Raw genomic sequence first — 19771 nt, forward strand, 5'->3', positions numbered from 1 at the left:
ATATGAATATTTACTCCTTAGTTCAAACCTTTACACTAGGATAACAGCTACAGTTGTCTTTCAAGTACAAAAATGATGAAAGAGGAAGCCCAAACCATAAACTGCTATGCCTGCCTTCCATGCCTTTTTCTTAAGATAGGTGACCTCAGTCAAAGCTTTGACAAAAAGATTTCAGAGGCATTTTCAAGGCTGCTGAACTTTGGCGCCTGTCATACTGAAAAATTGTACAGTAAGTGATATACCAGTACATCAGCCAGCATCCAAAAGCATTTTTCTCCACCCTTTCCTAACTGGCTGTATGAAACCAAAGGGGCTGGTGAGAAGATTAGAAAGGGGTGTCCTTCATGCTCACAGCTGGTGATTGAAGCGTGCCTCCCACCGCCCAGCAGCAACTGCCCTGGTCTGGTCGCAGGCAGCCCTGCCAGCCCCACCAAGGGTCCCCTCTGAACTGGGACGGGGAGCACAGCAGCTGCCGACTGGTGCGGGAGCTCTTCCCACTGACAGCCAGAACAAGTGGCTCCTCTTACTGAGGGAGATGAGCCCTGCATCACACTGAGAAGCAGACCCGAGAACGGCATCTAGCTGAAGAAGATCATTTATCCTACACCAATATATCATCGTCCTGTCACCCTTCTGCTCTCTGTTGAGATTTCTGTGCTTGCGCTGCTTATTTCCTCCACTGAATAGACTACTCCGTTACAAATAAAAGTGTTCTATACCCAAGTGTTCTTGCAAAAATTAGCAGCAAAACAGGAATATTCAGCAGCAAAACAGGCAATGCCCAAAGGGATCGGTCACCCAGCACATGCGTTCCTCCCCGGTGCAATTACAGTGGAACTTCAGTCCCTACATCTCAAAACTGCTAACGCTCACAGAGGCAAGCTTTAGGGAGGCGAGGCTTACCTCTGTTTTGTGCAACATCGCTAAGGCCGTGCAAAGCCAGTGCAGAGGCAAGATAAAAGGCAGAACTTAAGAATTATCTGCCCTTCAAGAAAATACTTCATGGCATATCTAGACATTACAGGATGAGAACGGGTACCTTCTCTCATGATTATATATAGAGAATTTCAGTAAGCCTCATGCATTCTCCCTGCAGTTTTCAAACCCTTGTTCCCACAGGTATGAACGAGTGACTCACATCTGAAATCAAAATATTTTGCAATTAATGTCACCTGCAATAGCATAACAGTGATGTGCAAATCTTTCCTGAAGCGCTCCCAGCCTGGTCTTTTTAAGTGTGCTACTTCAAATGACTACCACTTTACTGCCACACATATCTTAAGAGTAGCAGAAACCTCGCAGATGAGTACTTAATCTGAAAACACTGCTGTCAAGCTTAGTTCACTTTTGCATACTCAACAGTTGAACCATTTCATTCCCACAGTAATTCTTTGGCAATTTTCATGCTCTCCAGCACCCCCTCCTCTACCTGTCAGATCTTTGCCTACATTAAATCTACAACTCCACCAAACCTGAGTGCTGACATATGTTGTCACTTCCTTCCTGCCACTTAAAAATACACAATACAATCCCTACTGACCTGGCAGCCCCCTCCCGCTGCTCCGAAGAGTAAAGGGGGACTCAGATGGTCAGGGGCCAGCGACCAGGGAGACTGGGATTCAGGGGCAGCTACTGGGCAGAGAGAGTGCCTGAGCCTGTCTGCTGGATCCACCTTGTACATATGTACATATATATATATATATATTCTCACTAGCGGACCTCTATCCTGCTCAGCCAGAGAGGGGAAGAGGATGTGGCTGCTGGTGCTGTCTGTGTTCGTGTGAGTGCTCTGTCTGTGATCTGTGTGGCCGGCCACGTACAAGTATATATACCTGGTGTATATGTGTGCTCTGTGACTGGGAATACATTTTCACTGGTTGGACCAGGGGCCACGGAGCTGCACAGCCTCGCTCCTCTCAGGCTGTCGGATTCAACCCGATATTTTCCCCTAACATAAACCAGGCTGGACCGAGGAAGTTCTCCAGATCTCCCTTTGCAGCAGACTTGTGGGTTAGACATCATAGAAAATGTTTTCTCTGTTTTGGCAGCAAAGCCCTGAGATGGGGGTTGCAGCATCTTCCTCAACAGAAGTTTTTAGGGGAACACTGGACAGACAGCAGCAGCCACTGTAAAATCAACAAGTTGAAACCTTGAGGTTCCCTCCAGCCTTACATCTCTGATTGCAAACACCCAGAGCCCTGGCAGATGCTGTACTCAGGGCGTTGGTACATGTTATAGCTTGTGCCACCACCTCGTAGCAAGACGCATCTGCCTGGAGCAGAGAAAGCAGAAGCTGAACAGTGTGGCTTTTGTTAGTGTTGTTTTGTAAAAGGGAAGAACTGCACAAATGCTCCAATTTAGCAGCCTAGTCAAAGGCATAAATATCCTTTGTTCTGCAGGAAACCACTTATGCACTTTAACCTCTGTATGTGCTGAAGTACCTTTGGGAAGCAGACCCAACACAGGCCTCACTAATCCTAACTAAAGGCAGAACTTGAATAAAAAGGAAAAACAAAAATGGAGGCAAAAAAAAATAATTGTTTGAATGCTAACATGCTGGAGCCGGGGTTTGTGTTTTTGCTCTGCCTTTGCTGCAACCTAGAGATAAAAGTAAAGTCCTTCTGCAAGAAAGGGACAGTCAGGAAGGCAACCCCCAACACTCTCTTTGTTACTTCTCTTTAAAACATTAATTGAACATAAAGTGAGAGTCAGAAATTTTCTCAAAAACCTGCCACGACCATTTACAGTCTCCACGTTTCAGAGGAAGACAACAGCACCTAGAAGCTGTAGAGCAACCACATACATTTTCCTTGACAGTTGTTTGTTACAGTCTTAAGTACCAACCCTCCGCAGCATCTCTCCATCTCTCACACCCATCTCTCCGGCTATCGCAGCCCAGGCCACAGTTTCTTGGCAGGCATGCAGGCTCTGGTAGGCAAGTTATACCTTTGAGGCACCAGCTCTACCAGAGGTTTGCCAGCAGAAAACAGTCTCTCATCCTGACTGGCACCACTGTACCTTGGGAACAGCCAGAGCAGGCTTTTCTTCCTGGCTTTGAAATGCCATTTGAACAATACACCTGCATTGGTTTACATTTATATGCAAGCTTATTCGCCTAGGCTTTCTGATTAAATTCTGGTTTTCCAGCTGGCTGCCAAAGCTGAAGTTGACATAGTTATACTGAGATATGGCCAGATGCTGTGTTACAGCTGCCAAACAAGCACCTTTACTATATACAGTGATGGTTAATAATAACTGACTGCACTTTTAACAGATATACTGTCTCCAGCATTAATACTTAAGTAGAAAGGAAAACTTTTATTAAAACATACTTCTGCAACTTAACTCTACTAACTCCAGAGTCCACAACAGTCCAGACTCCTGTCACAGTGTGGTTGCTCTCCACAGCCTGCAACTCCATACTTGCAGCAAAAACATTTCACAAAACTAATAAAAAACTGTGAGAGGTACTGGAAGAATCTGAAGATCTGTTTTTAATACATGACATATTCCACCCTGTGGAGGACTGAATCAGAAGTGCTTTGATGTACGTGCATGGGTATAAATGACCATTTTGTCCTGCTCTGTCTGTAGTCACCCTTTGTGGTTCAGATTTGGTTGCTAGCCTGAAGAGGAAAAACAAAGGCAAATAACACTTTTGAGGTGGAGTCCCAGAGATCTGTAGAGAAGCTAAGTCCTCAGTTAGGCTCATTTTGTTTGAAACTCTGAGAACCAAATTACATTTGGATATACCTACACTGCTATGGCTGAAACTATCCAGGAAAGAACTGAGCCTGCTTTGGGGCACCAGAAAAAAAATGAAAAGGAAGACATGAAGGGCTCCACTTTTTATTTTATAAAAATATCCCCTTAAAAAAAACAAACAGAAAAACAAACAAAAAAAACCAACAACAAACACAAAATCCTTACTTCTAATGTTAAGTTTCCAGGAACTACTCTGGAGTGAACTACAGAGAGCCTTGTGAAACTTCTGGTGGGTAAATAAACAATCCCACATAACTGCAGCCTCATCACAGCTATTCTTTAACAAAAAAAGGCTGCTTGTATGTGGCTAATTAGTATATGACCAAAGCAAAGAGAGCCACAAACAGTCCCAAAAATTTCTTTCAGGCTTTAACGTGCTATAACCATTTTTGAAAGTGAATTTGTCCATGGTGGTAGAAGAAGAGTGTTTTAACAAGCGACTGTCAGTTACTTTGGAGTAAAGTCCAATTTTAGATGAGCACTCAGGAGAATGAGCTATGGTATGGAGCTATCAGCAATTCACAGATCCTGATTTTCCATGGGATCGAGCAATATTATGGCTACAATACCAGTCTGTGCCTTAACACAGGCTGGAGAAAATAACCCGAAGTAAAGCTAAAAATGGTACTAAGTCCAAGAAAAAAATGGCATGAAACACATCCTCCATCACTTTTTTAACTTAACGCCCATGTAAACACTAAAGCTATCACAGAGTTGAACTCTGCCTGGTCCCTGTGGACCACAAACTGCGTCCCCTGGCTTCCCCGCAGAACAATAAAGCCACCAGAGTGAAGTCTCCGCGTGGCTAATCAGCTGAACACTAACTACTGAGGCTCTGCTTAAACACCTATTTCATACAAAGACATTGCTGTTTTGTGCTGACTCTTACAGTTTTTAAAATTGAGAGCTTTTCATGTTCCATTAAAAAAAAAAAATAGGAGGACTACTCATCCATACCTGTATTTTTGGGGAAGCTTTACTCGGAGCTAATCACAAGAGGTGTAGCTGACAGGGCAGGAAGCTGAGACATGCCAAATAATCTCAGCACATTCCCTTCCCTCCCTATGCTGCTCATTTTGTTTTCGCTGTGTCACCTACCCAGAGAAGGGGCTTCTCCGCCTCACTTGATAGATTCACGAGTGCTTTGCAGGTAAACTCCAATGCCAGGAGTGACTTCGAAGCATTTGCTGTAATACAAATTAAAGTGATGATGGACAATTATAGAAAAATGTTCTGAAATATCTTCTCAATTATTACATCTGCCCCTGAATTTGCCTGCCAATTACTGCAGTCCTTTCGACAAGAATTTTCTTCTTCAGAGGCTGTCACGAATGCAGAACTGGGCTGGGCAGAAGCAGGGAAGCTGTGTTTCCAGGCTGTATTCCTACTTTCTCCCAGAAATTTACTGGGTGACTTACAGCAAGCAAATCACATCCCCTTTCCCTGTCAGGCCTCCCAATTCCAGAGCAGGGGAAATCTCTCTCTTCTGCAAAACACTCTTAGACCTACTGATGATAAGTGCAATGTAAGAAGTAGGTATTATTACAACCTCTGTTCTTCGCTGTAAGAAATCCCACACAGATCAGACATCTAGAAAAGGTGGCTAAGGTGTGTATTGAAATATCTATATAAAACAATACCACATAATGCATGACACAAAAATATCTTCTTTCTTTCCTTCCTCTGGCTGTTAAATTCATCTAAGACCTGAACCCTACAAGGAATTATATGCATGCTGAGCTTTAATCACAAGTAATCCCACTGACATCAATAAAAAGACTCCTACAAGTACATTAAGAAATAAGAGCTTTTGCTGTTTACTGTAATATTAGTAGGCACAAGAACAAAACACATATCCAGCCACAAGTATGGTCTTTTAATATCCTTATGGACTCAACCCAATAGATGATACCTATCTTCCGGTCCACTAAAGGTCACTCCGTGACAGGCTGACCTATTTTGAGAATTCCCAAAACAAAAAAGTACTCCTGCTACATGCTGCAGTCACCATAAAGATGCTGCTTACCTTGGCTGATGAAACTCTCTGCCTCCCATCGCTAGCATGATGGCAAATCGTAACACTGGGGCCTGCCCCATACTCTCTTCAGAGCAAACAATAATCACATAAATTGTAGCTGGTCAGACAAGTGTATTTTTTAGCTGACTTTCTCTTCCCCTTCCCCAGCAAAAATGTTTTCACCCTTCTAAAATAAATTGAGAGTGATAGAAAGTTTTTTTAATAACTAGATTAAGATAACTTGGGAAGTAGATAAAGTTTTGCATAACGTTGTAATCTTAAAAACCATGTGTGCAATGGCTAACACCTCTGTCATTTTATCAGTGTACCACTCCTCAGTAGGGCCTGAAAAATGCAATGGATCCTCTCCATTCTCATTAAATTTTGGAAATCTACCAATGGCAGCAATTGCTTGAGAGTAAGAAAAAAAATAGCTCTTGAATGAAGGCTAACAGTTGAGGTTACTCAAATCCTTCCTAACTTTAGAGCTCAGGATTTTTCATGTTACTGGGCATCACAACACTCAGGAATCATACAGGGCAGCCACTAGCCTGCTCTCTCATGAAGAGATAAGTCTACAAATCAATGTGATTTAGCAGTCAAGTAGTCCCGACATGATAGTCATCTGTTAAAATTGTCTCAAGAAACTGAAAACACCTTTACCAAAATATCAGCCACTAGAGGGGGCGTTTGGTATCCTACTTAAATCATACCGATAAGAAAGTTAATGAAAAAAAATTAAAAAGGCTACAGGAATGCTGTAAAAGCATACTTCCCACAGTACTTCAACTGTGCATTAGGTCCCATGCAAAGTTTCAGGAAGAACAATGCTTTCTTTGTGTATAACCAGACACATTGCAAAAGCAAACTCCACATCCTCCCTTCCAATTCCTAGGTCTACCCCCATCAAACCCTACGATTTCTACAAACAGAGAGGTAGTTTTATCTGCTAAGAAGATGGCTAAACTACCCACTAGTTTTCATTTGCCTATAAAGTCAGACAGCTCTGAGCATGCCTAAACCTGAACCTTCAAGTGTGCCAACCTAGAGCCTGACACGTTCAGGCTCACACTCAGGCTTCACAAATAAGCAAAAGAATGACCTACAGAATGGTTCCTATTTACAACTGTCTGCCTCTTTACTGATCCGCCAGCACCAGATTTAGTGTTCCAAAAAGTCTCCAAAAGGACCTAAAAAGCAGCCATTGAGTTGGGTCCAACTGCAAGCAAAGCAGAAGATCCTACTTGGCTCAAGCTATTCCAACTACTACTAATATTAAAAACATGTCCAGAGAGAAACGAATACATATTGCAACTCCCAGATCAGGTACTCCCATCTTGCACATGGATGTGTAATGAATACAAAACTCGTTAAAAATGATAATCTGACTTGATGGTTCGGTCCATGCAGTAACATTAGCTGGAGAAGGACACAGGATGGATTGTGCCAGTGTGTTAGGGGCACTGTAGGTTCTACATGCTTTGTTAAATCTCGTTGGTTTGGGACCTGGTGAAGCTGCTGGCAGTGCCTACAAAACTCATGACCCTCACCAAAATCTCTGTAAAAATAACTATAATTGGCAAACAGGCTTTAAAAAAGCCTTTACTCCTCATAATCTGCCTTCAAAGATGTGGAGCTTGAAGGTTTTAATGAAGCTGAATGCCTGCTCAGAGGAGTACTTTAAATACACAACCTATTCAGAACCCGCAGGGCCAGGTAAGTGGGACAAAACAACGAAGTACCGCTCTTTTGATTTCCTCTGCCAAATGGATCTACTTAACGTGGACCAGTATTTTATTTACAACAACTGCAGCTGAACAAATGGATAATATCCCATCAAAGGCAGGATCGGCACAACTGCCTAACTTTGCAACAACTAAAACAGCTACTGCAAAGGTTCAGGAGCAGACAATACTCAGTCCACTGGATTTTTTCTGCAATACTTTGGTGAAGCGGTTTAACAGTTACTCTTACAAGAAAAGAGCTCTGTCCCCTCCTTAAGTTCATGCCCTTAACTGCACCACCCCTTTAAGTGACCAAAGAGGTCACTGAGTTCTGAAAAGAAGAGACTGGCTGTACTGAACCACCACCATCCGATGTTACCAAGGGTAACATTAAAGATATTTTAAAATGTAACAGCAATCCTGCTCAGTACTTTATTCAGCCTTGCAGCTTTTTAAAATCTCAGCCTAAATCCATTCTTTCCTCCTTACCTTCTGCTAGCATAACTCAACAAAGCATTTTGAGGTTCTGGTAAATAAACTCACTGTATAAGACTAATATATATATTATTTAAGTCATTTACATCTCAGCATGACTGTGGCCTCTCCACAAACTGGGTTTCAGACAAGTCATCTCTTTTTTTTATCATTAGAAACGGAAAACACAAGGCATCCTACATTAGTAACATAAACACAAATCCTACACATGGATATTTGTAAGTTGTCACTGTTTTATAGATGCCTGCCTTAGCTATGGGACAATACATCTCTGCTCTTCCCTCCCATGGTCAGACTTGTGTAGATAAAGACAGCAATGGAGCCTGAGCAGTTCAGAATACAGAACTGACAACTGTCTGCAATGATCTGTCCTCTGAGCCCACTTGGATCCATTGGCTTTGGTTAGGAATAAATTGAGTTGGAGAAAGAGTGTAACAGTGTGGCCAAACAATGGCTTGTGAGCCAGACTTCCAGGTCATAAGCCATTTGACGACACTTGCTTTCAGGCTGGATGGTTTTTCCTCTTGACCACACGGATTTTAGTTCTGCAGTCTGGAAGAGTAAAGTTTATTCCAGATAGGCATGTAAGCAAGAATAAGGTGATGTAGGAGCTGGAAATTAAAAATAATAATAATCACAGTACTTTGAACTTCTTTTTGTTGGAATGACAGAATGGTTTGGGTTGGAAGGGACCTTAAAGATTATCTAGTCCAGCCCCCCTGGCATGGGTGTGATGTTTCCCTTTTTCCAGTCACTAGGGTCTTTGCCTGATTGCCATGACTTTTCAAATATGATGGAGAGTGACTTGGCAACTGCATCAGTTCTCCCTGCTCGTGATGATTCTCTTGATGAAAAAGGCCATCCCTGTCAGCATGGCAGTATGAGATCCCGAAGGCAAAAGATGAAGAGTTGAAGCCTCATTTAGTAGTTGTTTAACCAAAAGAAACTTAATCTCCAGGGTTATCGGCACTTTCATGCTTCCTTAGGAGCTGATAACTTAGCAGCATCTAGGATAGGAGGACTTCCCCTCCCATGTTTTAAACACAGTAACATTGTGTTTCTGATATTACAGGACATTTGATGCTGGGAAGGTACCAGCCCATTGACAGGGATGGTGGTAAGCTGCAGTGGACCAGCAGTTTTTCTGAAAGGTGCTCTTTCAACCCGAGTATATCAACATAAGAAAACTGCTGACCTTGCATTTGAAAAAAAGTAGTGCATCATGCATTTCCCTGGTGCAAAATTAGGCCTTCTTCAGAGACAGCAGGGAATAAAGACTGTGTTCTCCATCTCTGCCCTCTTGAGAAAGCAGCATCCTTTCTGGTGGAGTCCTGACAGAAAAATTGGGCTCAGGGCAGTCAAAGAATTATGTTGCCGCATTCCCTGCTCAGAGGGCAAGAGGAGAAAGGGTGTGAAGCTCTTCTCTCCCCTAAAACAGGGGACCAACTGCCGTCAATCCACTTTAAGCCCTGTTCATATTAACATAGAATACAGATACTTTTTTGGTTCTTTTGCTGTGTTTTCATTGTGTCTATATTGCAAATATTACTAGATTAGGCTGGTTGTCACCAGGACCTATCCAGGAAGGACTGGGTTGGAAACACCTGTCAGAATACTGTTATTTTTAAGCAGTAAGCAGAGTCAGGCAAATGACCTGTTTCTTTTGAAAAGATTTATTCAACAGCCCTTAGTCTTAAGGCCTCATCACAGATGCCAGGCATGTAAGAAGAGACGGTATGTCTTATCTTTCTAAATACTGGGCTAAGTGCAAGGACAGCTATTCCACTTTACTATGCAAGTAAGTAAACGTAAAATAGATTTCACAAACAAAGTTTTGCTCAGCTGTTGCCATTTGAGAAGATTACAAGGTCCAAACAGAAAACACGTTTCCCAGAGCAAACATTTCCAGCAGCCACCAGTACTGGTTATCCTGACTCCTGGATGACGAAGCTAAGACATCTCGGGGCTGCTTCTAACAGACTGCACGCCAGGTTACTTAGACTGCAAATTCAAGTACTCCGTAATAATGTAAAAACCAGGCCTATTCTGTCCTACATTGGACACCAAGAATGAAAGCGGACAAAGCCCATGGTCACCTCCAATGCAAAAGTGCACCATTCCAGTTTATAGCCTCATCACTTAACAGTGAATTGTCACCAGTACAGAATCTATCTTTATCCTTTCCTGCAAGTTCCTCACAGATTTTTGCCACTAGTGAATCATAGCTTTAGAAGAAGACAGAAGTCAGGAGTTAATTTGCCTTCTCCATCCAAATTTTATGAATCTGATTTAATGGGGACAAAAAAAAAAAAATCTCAGTCCTTTATATATTTGTATCTGTCCCCAAGACTAAAGCTAGAGAGATCTATAGAAACACGCTGATCCCACTTCCAGCTGCACGCAATTGTGCTATGCCTGAGAAAAAATAGCAAATTACTCCAAAGACAAGTACAAGCAAGCCACCGCGGTCTCTAAATTCATCACCAAACAACAGACTAACCAGTCTTCTGTTGCTAATCTGTGTGAGAGCCTGCAAGAGACAGTAAATACTGAATAAGGGCTGTTCTCCCTAGCAACAGAAAGGTTCACAAAGCTTTATAGCTTCTAGTGTAGCTAAAAAACATCCATGGCATTTCAGCTAGAATGATTGTGGTCTCAACTTTTCCTCTCACATCCCGTACTACTTTTTTCTCTTATTTAGGGCTTATGGGATTATTTAATAATTCCATATTCTTTCTGGCAGCTTTCCTCTCCTCTCATTCATGGAACAAAGGTAACAACAAGACAATAAAGATCCCTTTCTGCCCACACATTTCACTAAGAGGGAAAGCTAACAAACACAGTAACATTACTTGAGCCATGAGAATGGCTTGCTTTTGTTAGCCAGTGTAGTGCAGCCTTTAATTTATCATTTAGGATAGTCACTGTAATATAACATGAACGCTACTTGCCCCAAACAGGGTCTAACTGGTTTATAATGCTGTACTAAGAAGAAGGAAGGAAAAAAAAAAAAAAGAGAAACTTCTTTTATGCTAACTGTTGAACTTGTTGAAGTGGTAGATTGCACTCATCTGGAATAACAGGATTAGCAAATGTATTTCATTATCTTTCCCAGTCAGGTGTGTTTTCTGCAATGCTTTCTAATTAGCACAGTAGAGCTCTGTCTGGGTTGCAAACATTAGGCTAGGGAACGCTTAAGTACAGTTAAACAAAACGTCAAAGCTCTTTTTGTTTAGTAGAGAAGAAACAGGTCAAATGTAGATTTATATTTTTATTACAATTGCACTTATTTTACAAGTGTTTCAAGATGTAAGCCCAACAGTTTGGCCTTACATGCGTAAGGACACTTTCCACAGTTCAAGGCTAACTCCAGAGGAGAGGGGCAGGCCCTCAGCAACCTTTGTCTACTAAGTTACAAGGGCATGTATACATTCCAGGTTTGTTTTGGTTTTGGGTTTTTTGGTTTGTTTTGGTTTGGGTTTTTTTGTTTTGTTTTTGTTTGTTTGTTTGTTTTTTAAACTACAGGATTAAGCTGCTAAGTGCCTTGGCTTTCAGATGGTTTTTCTTCCCTAAACCCCTTTCCCTCCCCTCTCAGTGAAGTAACCTTTTTGACACCTCACTTAATAAAGTGCAGTACAAGCATAATGTAAGTTCTTTTACTACACTGAGCACTACCCGCAAGCCTCAGAAAGGTCTACGGTTGCCTGAAAATTAGAGGAAGGAGTTATCCCCAGTCCCACATATGTTGATGCTGCTGTACCACTGTGTCAAACACAGGAACTCCTTACCTGGGGAGTTATTCTCCCATTGCAAACACTGCTTTATCACAGCTATCCAAGCTCTTTCTGTTAGCTTCTCCACTTCTTTCCAGTTTTGGCTTGTTTTTATCTCCTGTTGCCTGACTGGTGCTTACCTAGCCAAGGATGGCAGCGCAGACAGACACCAGTGGTAATGGAAAACACCCACTGAAGCTTCCTACAACAAATCTGCACAACATACAGCGCAATATCCTCTCCACAAGCCATATGAAACTGCGGTGACTTCAGAGTCATCATTACAAAGCAAAAATGTCAATGTGCATTCCACTCCTGCATCTCACTGAAGTCCTGACACCCAAGTGCAAGATGAGAAGGGATTCCAGTTTTAATTCCAAAACCGGTCAATAAATTTATCAATTCATCTTCACTTGTTTTGACAAGGACAGTTCATTTTTAATGCAGAGATCAAAGTGGCCCTTTTCTTATCCTATTCTCATCCGCTAAGCTCAGTTTCTAAAGCCTGTGGATACAGCAGACACCCTTCATTTGGGGGGGAGGGGGGAAAGTAGTCTGGTGCTTTGACATTTAAAATGAAGTCTCTCAGAGCTGAATGTGGTGGTCTTCTGGGGTAGTTGGGGTTTTTTTTGGGGGTGGGGGGTGGGTGTTGAAACATCCAGTTAGAACTACAATTTGGAAAATAATGAGGACACTAAAAAGAAGAAGTTGAAAACTACAAAGATGGATTCTCCTTTTTAGCCATACAAAATAAGCATTGCCATTCCTTTAAGGATAATACAAACCATACTTCATTGACTTTAACTCTAATTGCTCACAAACAATTCACTGTCTAAAGAAACTGTGAGGTTGGTATTAGAAAAAAAGTTTGTTGACCACATGCATGTAAACTCAGGAGGACAAGTCCAGAATCATAAGCCTTCCAGTGTAAGGGAAGTTCCCTGATCCAATGGTAAGAATCATATCAGTCATTAATATTTTACTATCAGTTATTGAATAACTAAGTTGCATGCACTGCTTGTGACAGCAGTTTTTAGTAAGACTTTAACTAAGGCTTTCTTATACATGCTGAAAATAATTTAAAATATTTACCTATTACTCTTTATTTTGTGAAGATTAAACTTCAAGTTGGATTTATATTAATGAAACAGATTTGTCTTTATTTTCCCATTTATCAACACAAGTGACAGAAAGATGCTCAAACACTATGTTATCAATTACTGGCACGGTGTCATTCTATGTTTGCATCTGTAACCAGAGAACCAACAGCTGAACGACTATCCTCATTCCGGAAAAAATAATTTGGCAAGCCAGTGCAAGGAGTTTGATAAAAATGATTTCACACAAAACCAGTTCAATAAACTGTTGCCCTAATTAACACTAGCTTGGTTTTTTTGAACAAGCTCCAACACAGAAGTTCAACACGATGCCAGGAGAGTTATATAAAGGCTGAGCCTGTCTTTGTGTGTAGACTGATCTTTGATATATGGTTGTTTTTTTTTTTTTAAAGACAGTTAGAGATTGGTGGTAGCTGCGACTAGAGCACAAAGTAATTATAAATAAAATGTCAATATGTTTTACACACGGATTCTGTACTGTATCTGAGAACATCAGAATCACCTTTCTCCCGCCAAAGGCTGTCTGCAATACGGCCCCACCAGGTTCCTTTACAAAAGGAAAATATTCTCATCTCCACTTTACACACAGGTAAACTGAGGTACGGCAAGGTTAATGGTCTTCTGTTTCAGAAGGGAGTGTCAAACACCTGCAGTAAACCTGGATTTTAACAGGATCTGGAGGAAGCTCAGCCTTTCTAAAAAACAAGCCCAGAAGACGCTTTGTAGGGAAGGTTTTAAATGACCTCTCACACTCTCCCCATGCAGCGCTCTGGGCACCCAATGATGCTACTTGGCTACTCCACATGGCTTACAAGCTAACGCTCTGCTCCGCTGCACCTTGGACATTCTCCCAAAGAAAGGGCTTTTCTCTTTTTTTCTTCCTCTCTGTTGCCCCGCTGCCGGAGCGCTGGCCTGTCCCCTCCAGTGTGGTGGGTGTCTTTGGAGCTGCTGGGGCAACGTGACTTGCAGGGCTTCCCCACTCCTCCACAACCGAGGGGGAAACGCTGGTGGCGAGCAATCTTGGGAAGGGTGGAGGGGGGGTCAGAAGACGAAAGCGGTGCTTCCAAATCCTAATTACAGTTAGCAGGGATTAAGTAATAGTCACTAACCTCTTCAGCTCACAGAGGAGAAACGTGATCCTGTTTAATTCTCCTTCGCTCCCTGCAGCTCCTTCTTATACAACGCTCTGCAGCTCCAGCATATCAATGCGCCGCTCGCCCCGCTGCTATCATTGCAGCAACACCCCCTTGGCCAGGAATCCAATAAGGACACTATAGGGGCGGGCTGTAGCCAGAAGCAGCTGCAGCCGGGGAAAGGCTGGTGCAGGCACTGGGGCTGGGAGCTTTCGCCTAGGGAAGAGCCAGAAAGCTGCACATGGCTCCCGAGGGGCTGACACCTCCCTGGGGCCCCGTGCAAGACCCCGGTTAAGCCCACGCAGCGGTCACCCCAGCCGGGCGCTACCCACAGCCCAGTCGGGCAATGGCTCGCAGGCGCTGGGACATCAGCGGTGCCCCTGTCCGCCCAGCTGCATCCCTAGGGTTTATGCCGCAGGCTCAGTCCGTGCTCAGGAAATTGGGAGCTTTCGGCAGTTGCAAGCGGAAAAAATCACTCTCTGCCTGGCTTCCCCCGGGCAGGCGGTATGCAGAAAGCAGCCACTAGGACAGCCCAGGCCAGGTGTTACACAAGCTCTTACTCAAGACTATTTGTCTCCCTTCCCACAGGGATTGCTTCCTCGCCCACAACACACACTGTGCTTAAGTACTAGCTTTTCCTTGGAGAGTCCCTTTTTACCCAGATCTTATTTCCCAGCCTCTTTACTTGCCGTTTCTTATCTACATGCAGCAGGACTTTCAGCTGCTTCATTCAGGGCTTGGAAGATAAAAGTCTGGGATGATGCAGCTATTTTCCCCCAGGCCAGTAGTTCCTGCAATGAAGTGTGTACGAAATGAGGATGGTCTGAATTCTACAGATCCTCATGCTGATGTTGGGCATTCACAGACCATGACAGAACCTAAAACTGTGTCACAGCGGGACCACGGGTACAAAGGATCAAATTCTATACTCATTCACCTCAGTCGTAAAGTAGAAATAACTCTGCAGAAATCAGTAACTAATTTTTTTCGCACTCGAGTGTGTTCAATTCAACCTGTTTCTGGCAAATCTTGGGGCATGCTATGTGTAAGTAGTAATATTGTAAGTAGTCTGTCGTCTTCCTATAAAACGTAAAAATTCAATGCAGCTCTAGAGTCCTTAAATTCTTCATTCTGAAATTCTGCAGGTTGGGATTGCAAGAATGATACACTCTTCTTTCCATACTTTCCCACTTGTGTCTTCTGACCAGTTAACTTCCTCACCAGCAAGACTTCAGGAACTCACTTGGCCTCCTCCCAGATACGTTGTCTTTTCCAGAGTCACGTTTTCTGAGCCAGTTACGGAGTTTTAACTCATGCAAAACTTCTGTGGTCTAACCTAACTTCCCCTGAACATGGGGTTTATACTGACATTACTATGCTGGATGTTTTAAATATGTCACGGGATGTTTCAAAATTCTTTCCTTCCCCTTTCAAACACGTTGTATTACCACAGGCTAAAGCACAGATCCACATATCAGCAGCTCTAATTACAGGCGTTACACAACTTCAATAAGGAGGAGCTCCAGAGAGTAACTGAAGAATTACATACAAGGCTAACGAGGAGGAAGTTTAGAGTCCATCAAAGCATGAATGAAGGTCTGCAACTTATGTGTGGTATTACATAAAGGAGGATTGGCAGACCAGGAGGTACGGCATTTAAAGATACATATCATGAGTTCAACATATGGGACCGCTAATGACTAGCACGTGACTGTACGCTTAGCATAAAGTAATGAATCAATTAGCATATGATAGGAAACGATAATGAATAGCAGAACATATGAAAGAATGCATATGGGAGTGATTAGAGGCAGATGTAACTCAGAGCCTTTGGATTCAGTAACAGTGCTCGCATTTGTACAGCCACGTGTTCTACAGGATGCAGGACCTGTCCGATCTCATAAGTAACCTTGTAAAAAAATTAAAAAACCCCCTACTTTCCAGATGGACCAGCTCCCAAAACCAGGTGGGAGCGGCAGCATGCAGCCAAACAGGAGGGCAAAACTGCCTCTATCCACCACACTGTGGAGTTAGGTTAGCTTAAACCAGTCAGGTAACTACTTGCTGTTTGATCCCTGTGTACAGCCTAGAACTTCCTCTGCCATAGGTTTGCTTATCTATTCAGGTGGCTAGATAACAAACCCAACATTTAACTGAACTCCAGACCTGGTCAAGATTAGGAAGGTGAGGGTAGCGGTTGCTCCAGAAGTAGAACAAGACATGGGCTCTGGAGGAGCTGTTTGCGGCCCTGAGATGAGCGACCAGGATGGCAAGAGAAGCTAGGGTCCCCAGGGTGGTGGCAGTGGGCAGGGGGAAACGCCAGCCTTGGAAGAAGCAGCAGCAAATAGCCCCCAGCATGGATGTAGCTCTTCTGGTGTATTGATGTCTTACACAGTCTGTTTCTTCTTCCATATGGAAATAGCAGAGTATCTATAAATAATGAGTACCTTTCAATACCAATAAAACTTCACCAAAGTTGGATGGATATTGTGTAGCTTTCATCATTGCAAAATTACAAGGAGAAGGCCTGCAGGGGTAGTTAGGCCAACACAGGCATAGCTGGGAACTGCAGACAAGCTTTTGGCACAAAATCTTTCTTCAGGTCTGAAACATATGAAATGGATTTTTCAGAGAGTAATTAGACATGCAGGAGTCAGACCACCCTTGAAGGTAAAGGCAACAGATTCCCACAAAGAAGGGATGTTAGCAGAAAGCTCTAAAGAGAGGTTAAAAACCCTGCAGCTTTGCATACAAACCAGCCTCTTAACAGGGCTTCTTAGGAGCATAGGAAGAGCTCCCACTAGGCTGGGCCACCCGCTCCCTTTCTTGTCCTGTATTTCTCGTTGCCCATTTTTTTTGTCACATCTGCATATTGTTTTGCTCTGCTGATCGTCTTTCCATTCCATGTTTCTCCCAGCTCTCACCTTCCACAGCCCCATGAGTGTTACAAGCCCCAGCAAGCAGATGTATTAATTAACTTCAGCTACAACCTAGCAACCTCTCACTCGTCAATTATTTTCTCAGGAACAACTAGGCGGTACAAAATAACATAATCATCATTCTGACGACAGGAGTTGACTGGCAACCGCTAGAAGCCCTCCATGGGAAGAAACATTTTTCTTTGGGAGAATTCAAGAGCAGATAATATCCCACTAAATCACAACGGCAAGCCAAAAAGTGTAAATAGGAAGCTGGAAACTACTCGGATAAGAGAACGAACTGACTTGGCAACAGCCCTGAGAAGAACGCCTGATCCAGCCCCTTCAGCCAGGAAGCGCGTACAGCAAATACCAAAGCAGGGATGATGCACGATGGAACAGCAGCAGAACGCGCTCCGAAATTATCGGTACGCTCATGGTTTCAGTTCAGATGAATCAAAACCCCGAGCCAGGGCTCAGGATCCTGTCATCTAGCAGCGCTCACACACGCTCGACGCGTGCTGCAGCCTCAGCGCCGAGCTCAGTGACGGCGCGGGGCGGCCCGCTTAAACAAACTCGGACAGGGACATCAGCTTATGTGGTACAATGATGAGGGATAAATTTGGAATGAAGAAAGATCAGCTAAAGACAGCAGTAATTAAGTTAAATGTGCATATCGGTGTACGGAATCAGATCATCGGATTAGACCCAGAGAGGTTTTCTTTGGGGATTGCTGGAAAGACGCTTACAGAAATTCTGTTGGGTTTTTCAGTTTTATTTTAATGCATAAGGGTGTTTTTATGGTGTCCCTTGGACTGGAAAAATAATAAAACACCGCAAAAGAGAGCAGATCTCAGCTCAGGGCAGCAAGTTCAGGTGTGCCTCGGATTATCAGGGCAGAGATGCCGGGATGGGGGCGACGGGGAGCCCTGCGTTTCGGCACGGCACTGGCAGCTGCCTCTTCACAGGTTTCCCCCCCGCCCCCCCCCCCCCCATTCCATCCCCGCAGCCGCGGCCAGGGTGGCGGGACACCCGCCACCTCCGGCGGAAAGGGTGAGGCACAGACCGCGGAAACCCCCAACCTTGCCCCTGAGGCGAGAAGAGACGGACCCTCAGAAAAGCCCCCCGCCCCCGGTTTAAACACGGCCGGGCCCAGCGCCGCCGTGACGCTACGGTACGCTACGCTTCCCTTCCCTCCGCCGCTCGCACCGCCGCCCGGCAGCGCCCCCTGCCGCACCCCGCCGGCCGCGGCAATGGCGGCCCCCACGGCCCACGCGTGAGCCCTCCCGCCGACCGCCGCTGCCGTGAGTGGGGAGGGGCAGCCGAGCCCGGGGCGCGGTTACGGCCGTTAGGGCGGAGCCCCCCCGCCGCCGCCGCCCCCTCCCCGCCGGCGGCGCGGCACACGAGTGAGCCCTAGCTCACTCTCGTCCGCCGGCGGGCTCGGCGCTGCACAAAATGGCGGCCGCGGCGCGGGAGGGGGCTGTGGGGCAGCCGGGGCCCCGCGGGGGGCGGGAAGGGGGCGCGGTGGTGGGTTTGCACCGGGGGAGACGGGGCAGGGCTGCGGCGGCCCTGCGAGGGGAACAGGAGGCGCTTCGGAAGGCGGTCGGGGTGAAAACGGAGGCACTAACCGGGTGGCATGGCGGTGAGGGAGGCTGTGCGGTGAGGTGGCCGCAGGCCTGCTGAGCGAGGAGTCTTAGACCTGTAAGAGGATGAGCGAGTGCAGTAATTATACACACATCATCTCACAGTGTGATTACCAGGACCACGTTAACAGTAATTACGCTTTAAGTACACCCCACCCACTTTTAGAAGTGGGACACGAGGCAAATTTATCTAGCAAGCTATGAACAAAACCCGATACGGAGAAAATATTCAAGCTGCTGTAAAGACCTGCTCCTCTAATGCTGGTTTCACCCACTTCAATATCATTTCCAGAGGCTGTGCTGCCCAAGGGAGGCCTGCCAGCTCCCACGCGGGTGGGTTTGAGGTGGAGGAGGCATGGGGTGCCGTCGCTTCTGCCCCACGGCCAGCCGGCACAGAGGGCCATGGCAGGTACCATCCCTTGGGCTGAGGTGCAGTTTAAAACAGGCCCAGGCCCGCAGTACTCCGCGCTGTGGAAAACCCGGTGGCAGAAGCACAGCTAGCGGAAATTTGAAGAAATAGGGCAAGCGTAAAGCACATCAGTTGCAGTACCTCACCCGCGTGGTAAGAAACCTACAGTCAGATTTGCTTCATCTGTGATCAGTTGTCTTGAGCACATGTAATATTCTGACACCGCAAAGAAAAGGAATTGCTATGTTTCTTTCTTTGAAAATTGAAGCTCTCCAGTTCGGGACTACTCTCATCACTAAACCAGACAAGGTTTCCCCTATCCCTTCTTATTGGTGAGGCTAGTTCATCCTGCTTCCCAGCCTAGTTGGCTTTGACTCAAATCAATTACTTTCTGCTGATCCACATGAACTCATAAGGTGCAAGAAGGGAGCATGTAGCAGGAGGTATAAGAGTGGGCTGGACTGCTTCTTTTAGAGCCAGTTTTTGATAAACTGAAGTGTTCAAACAACAAAAAAAAAAGCCTCCTCCCTTAGCCCAGCCTCACAGGCTGGAGTAATAGCAGGCTGTGACAGCAAGATGGCCCTATTCCACTGCCCAGCTGTACATCGTGCTGTACCTCTTGTATCAGGTTTAGGGATCAGCTGTTTTTTTGAAAGTTGGTTTTCCAGTGCATCACAGCTTTCTGGACATGGCATATACTGCAGCTGCAGAGTCCAGCAGAAGGGAGGGAAAAGGGGCATGAGCACCCCTTCCAGCAGCAACTCACAGCTGCACTT

At 44.8% G+C, this 19771-nt stretch overlaps 2 protein-coding genes across 25 annotated transcripts in view; one reads left to right on the forward strand and one right to left on the reverse strand.

Moving 5' to 3' along the window:
* Window positions 1-19771, reverse strand: part of BLVRA (biliverdin reductase A) — a 54173-nt gene that overhangs the window by 29490 nt on the left and 4912 nt on the right. For 3 of the 11 annotated variants that reach the window (XM_087766543.1, XM_087766586.1, XM_087766536.1), the window contains one exon: window positions 18572-18642. The exons of 1 other annotated variant lie outside the window; for it this stretch is intronic. The gene's annotated coding sequence lies outside the window, so the exon portion shown is untranslated. Of the gene's footprint in view, window positions 1-1039; window positions 1141-4863; window positions 4953-11789; window positions 11974-14001; window positions 14153-18571; window positions 18643-19771 lie in introns of those variants that run through there. 7 more of the 11 variants (XM_087766559.1, XM_087766566.1, XM_087766576.1 and 4 more) reach the window with 7 other exon arrangements.
* The window catches only part of COA1 (cytochrome c oxidase assembly factor 1), a 56790-nt gene continuing 51793 nt past the window's right edge, over window positions 14775-19771 (forward strand). For 4 of the 14 annotated variants that reach the window (XM_087766674.1, XM_087766669.1, XM_087766690.1 and 1 more), the window contains exons 1-3: window positions 14775-15070; window positions 15171-15672; window positions 16943-17371. Coding sequence is in view for 7 of the 14 variants with exons in the window: in XM_087766620.1 (XP_087622746.1) it covers window positions 17327-17371 (45 nt within the window). In the remaining 7 variants the exon portion in view is untranslated. Of the gene's footprint in view, window positions 15071-15170; window positions 15673-16942; window positions 17372-17963; window positions 18118-18152; window positions 18248-19771 lie in introns of those variants that run through there. The other 10 variants (XM_087766641.1, XM_087766631.1, XM_087766622.1 and 7 more) reach the window with 10 other exon arrangements.

Source organism: Nipponia nippon, unplaced genomic scaffold, assembly GCF_047370975.1.
Source record: "Nipponia nippon isolate SJK-2023a ecotype South Korea unplaced genomic scaffold, ASM4737097v1 scaffold_1, whole genome shotgun sequence".
Classification (NCBI taxonomy): Eukaryota; Metazoa; Chordata; class Aves; order Pelecaniformes; family Threskiornithidae; genus Nipponia; species Nipponia nippon.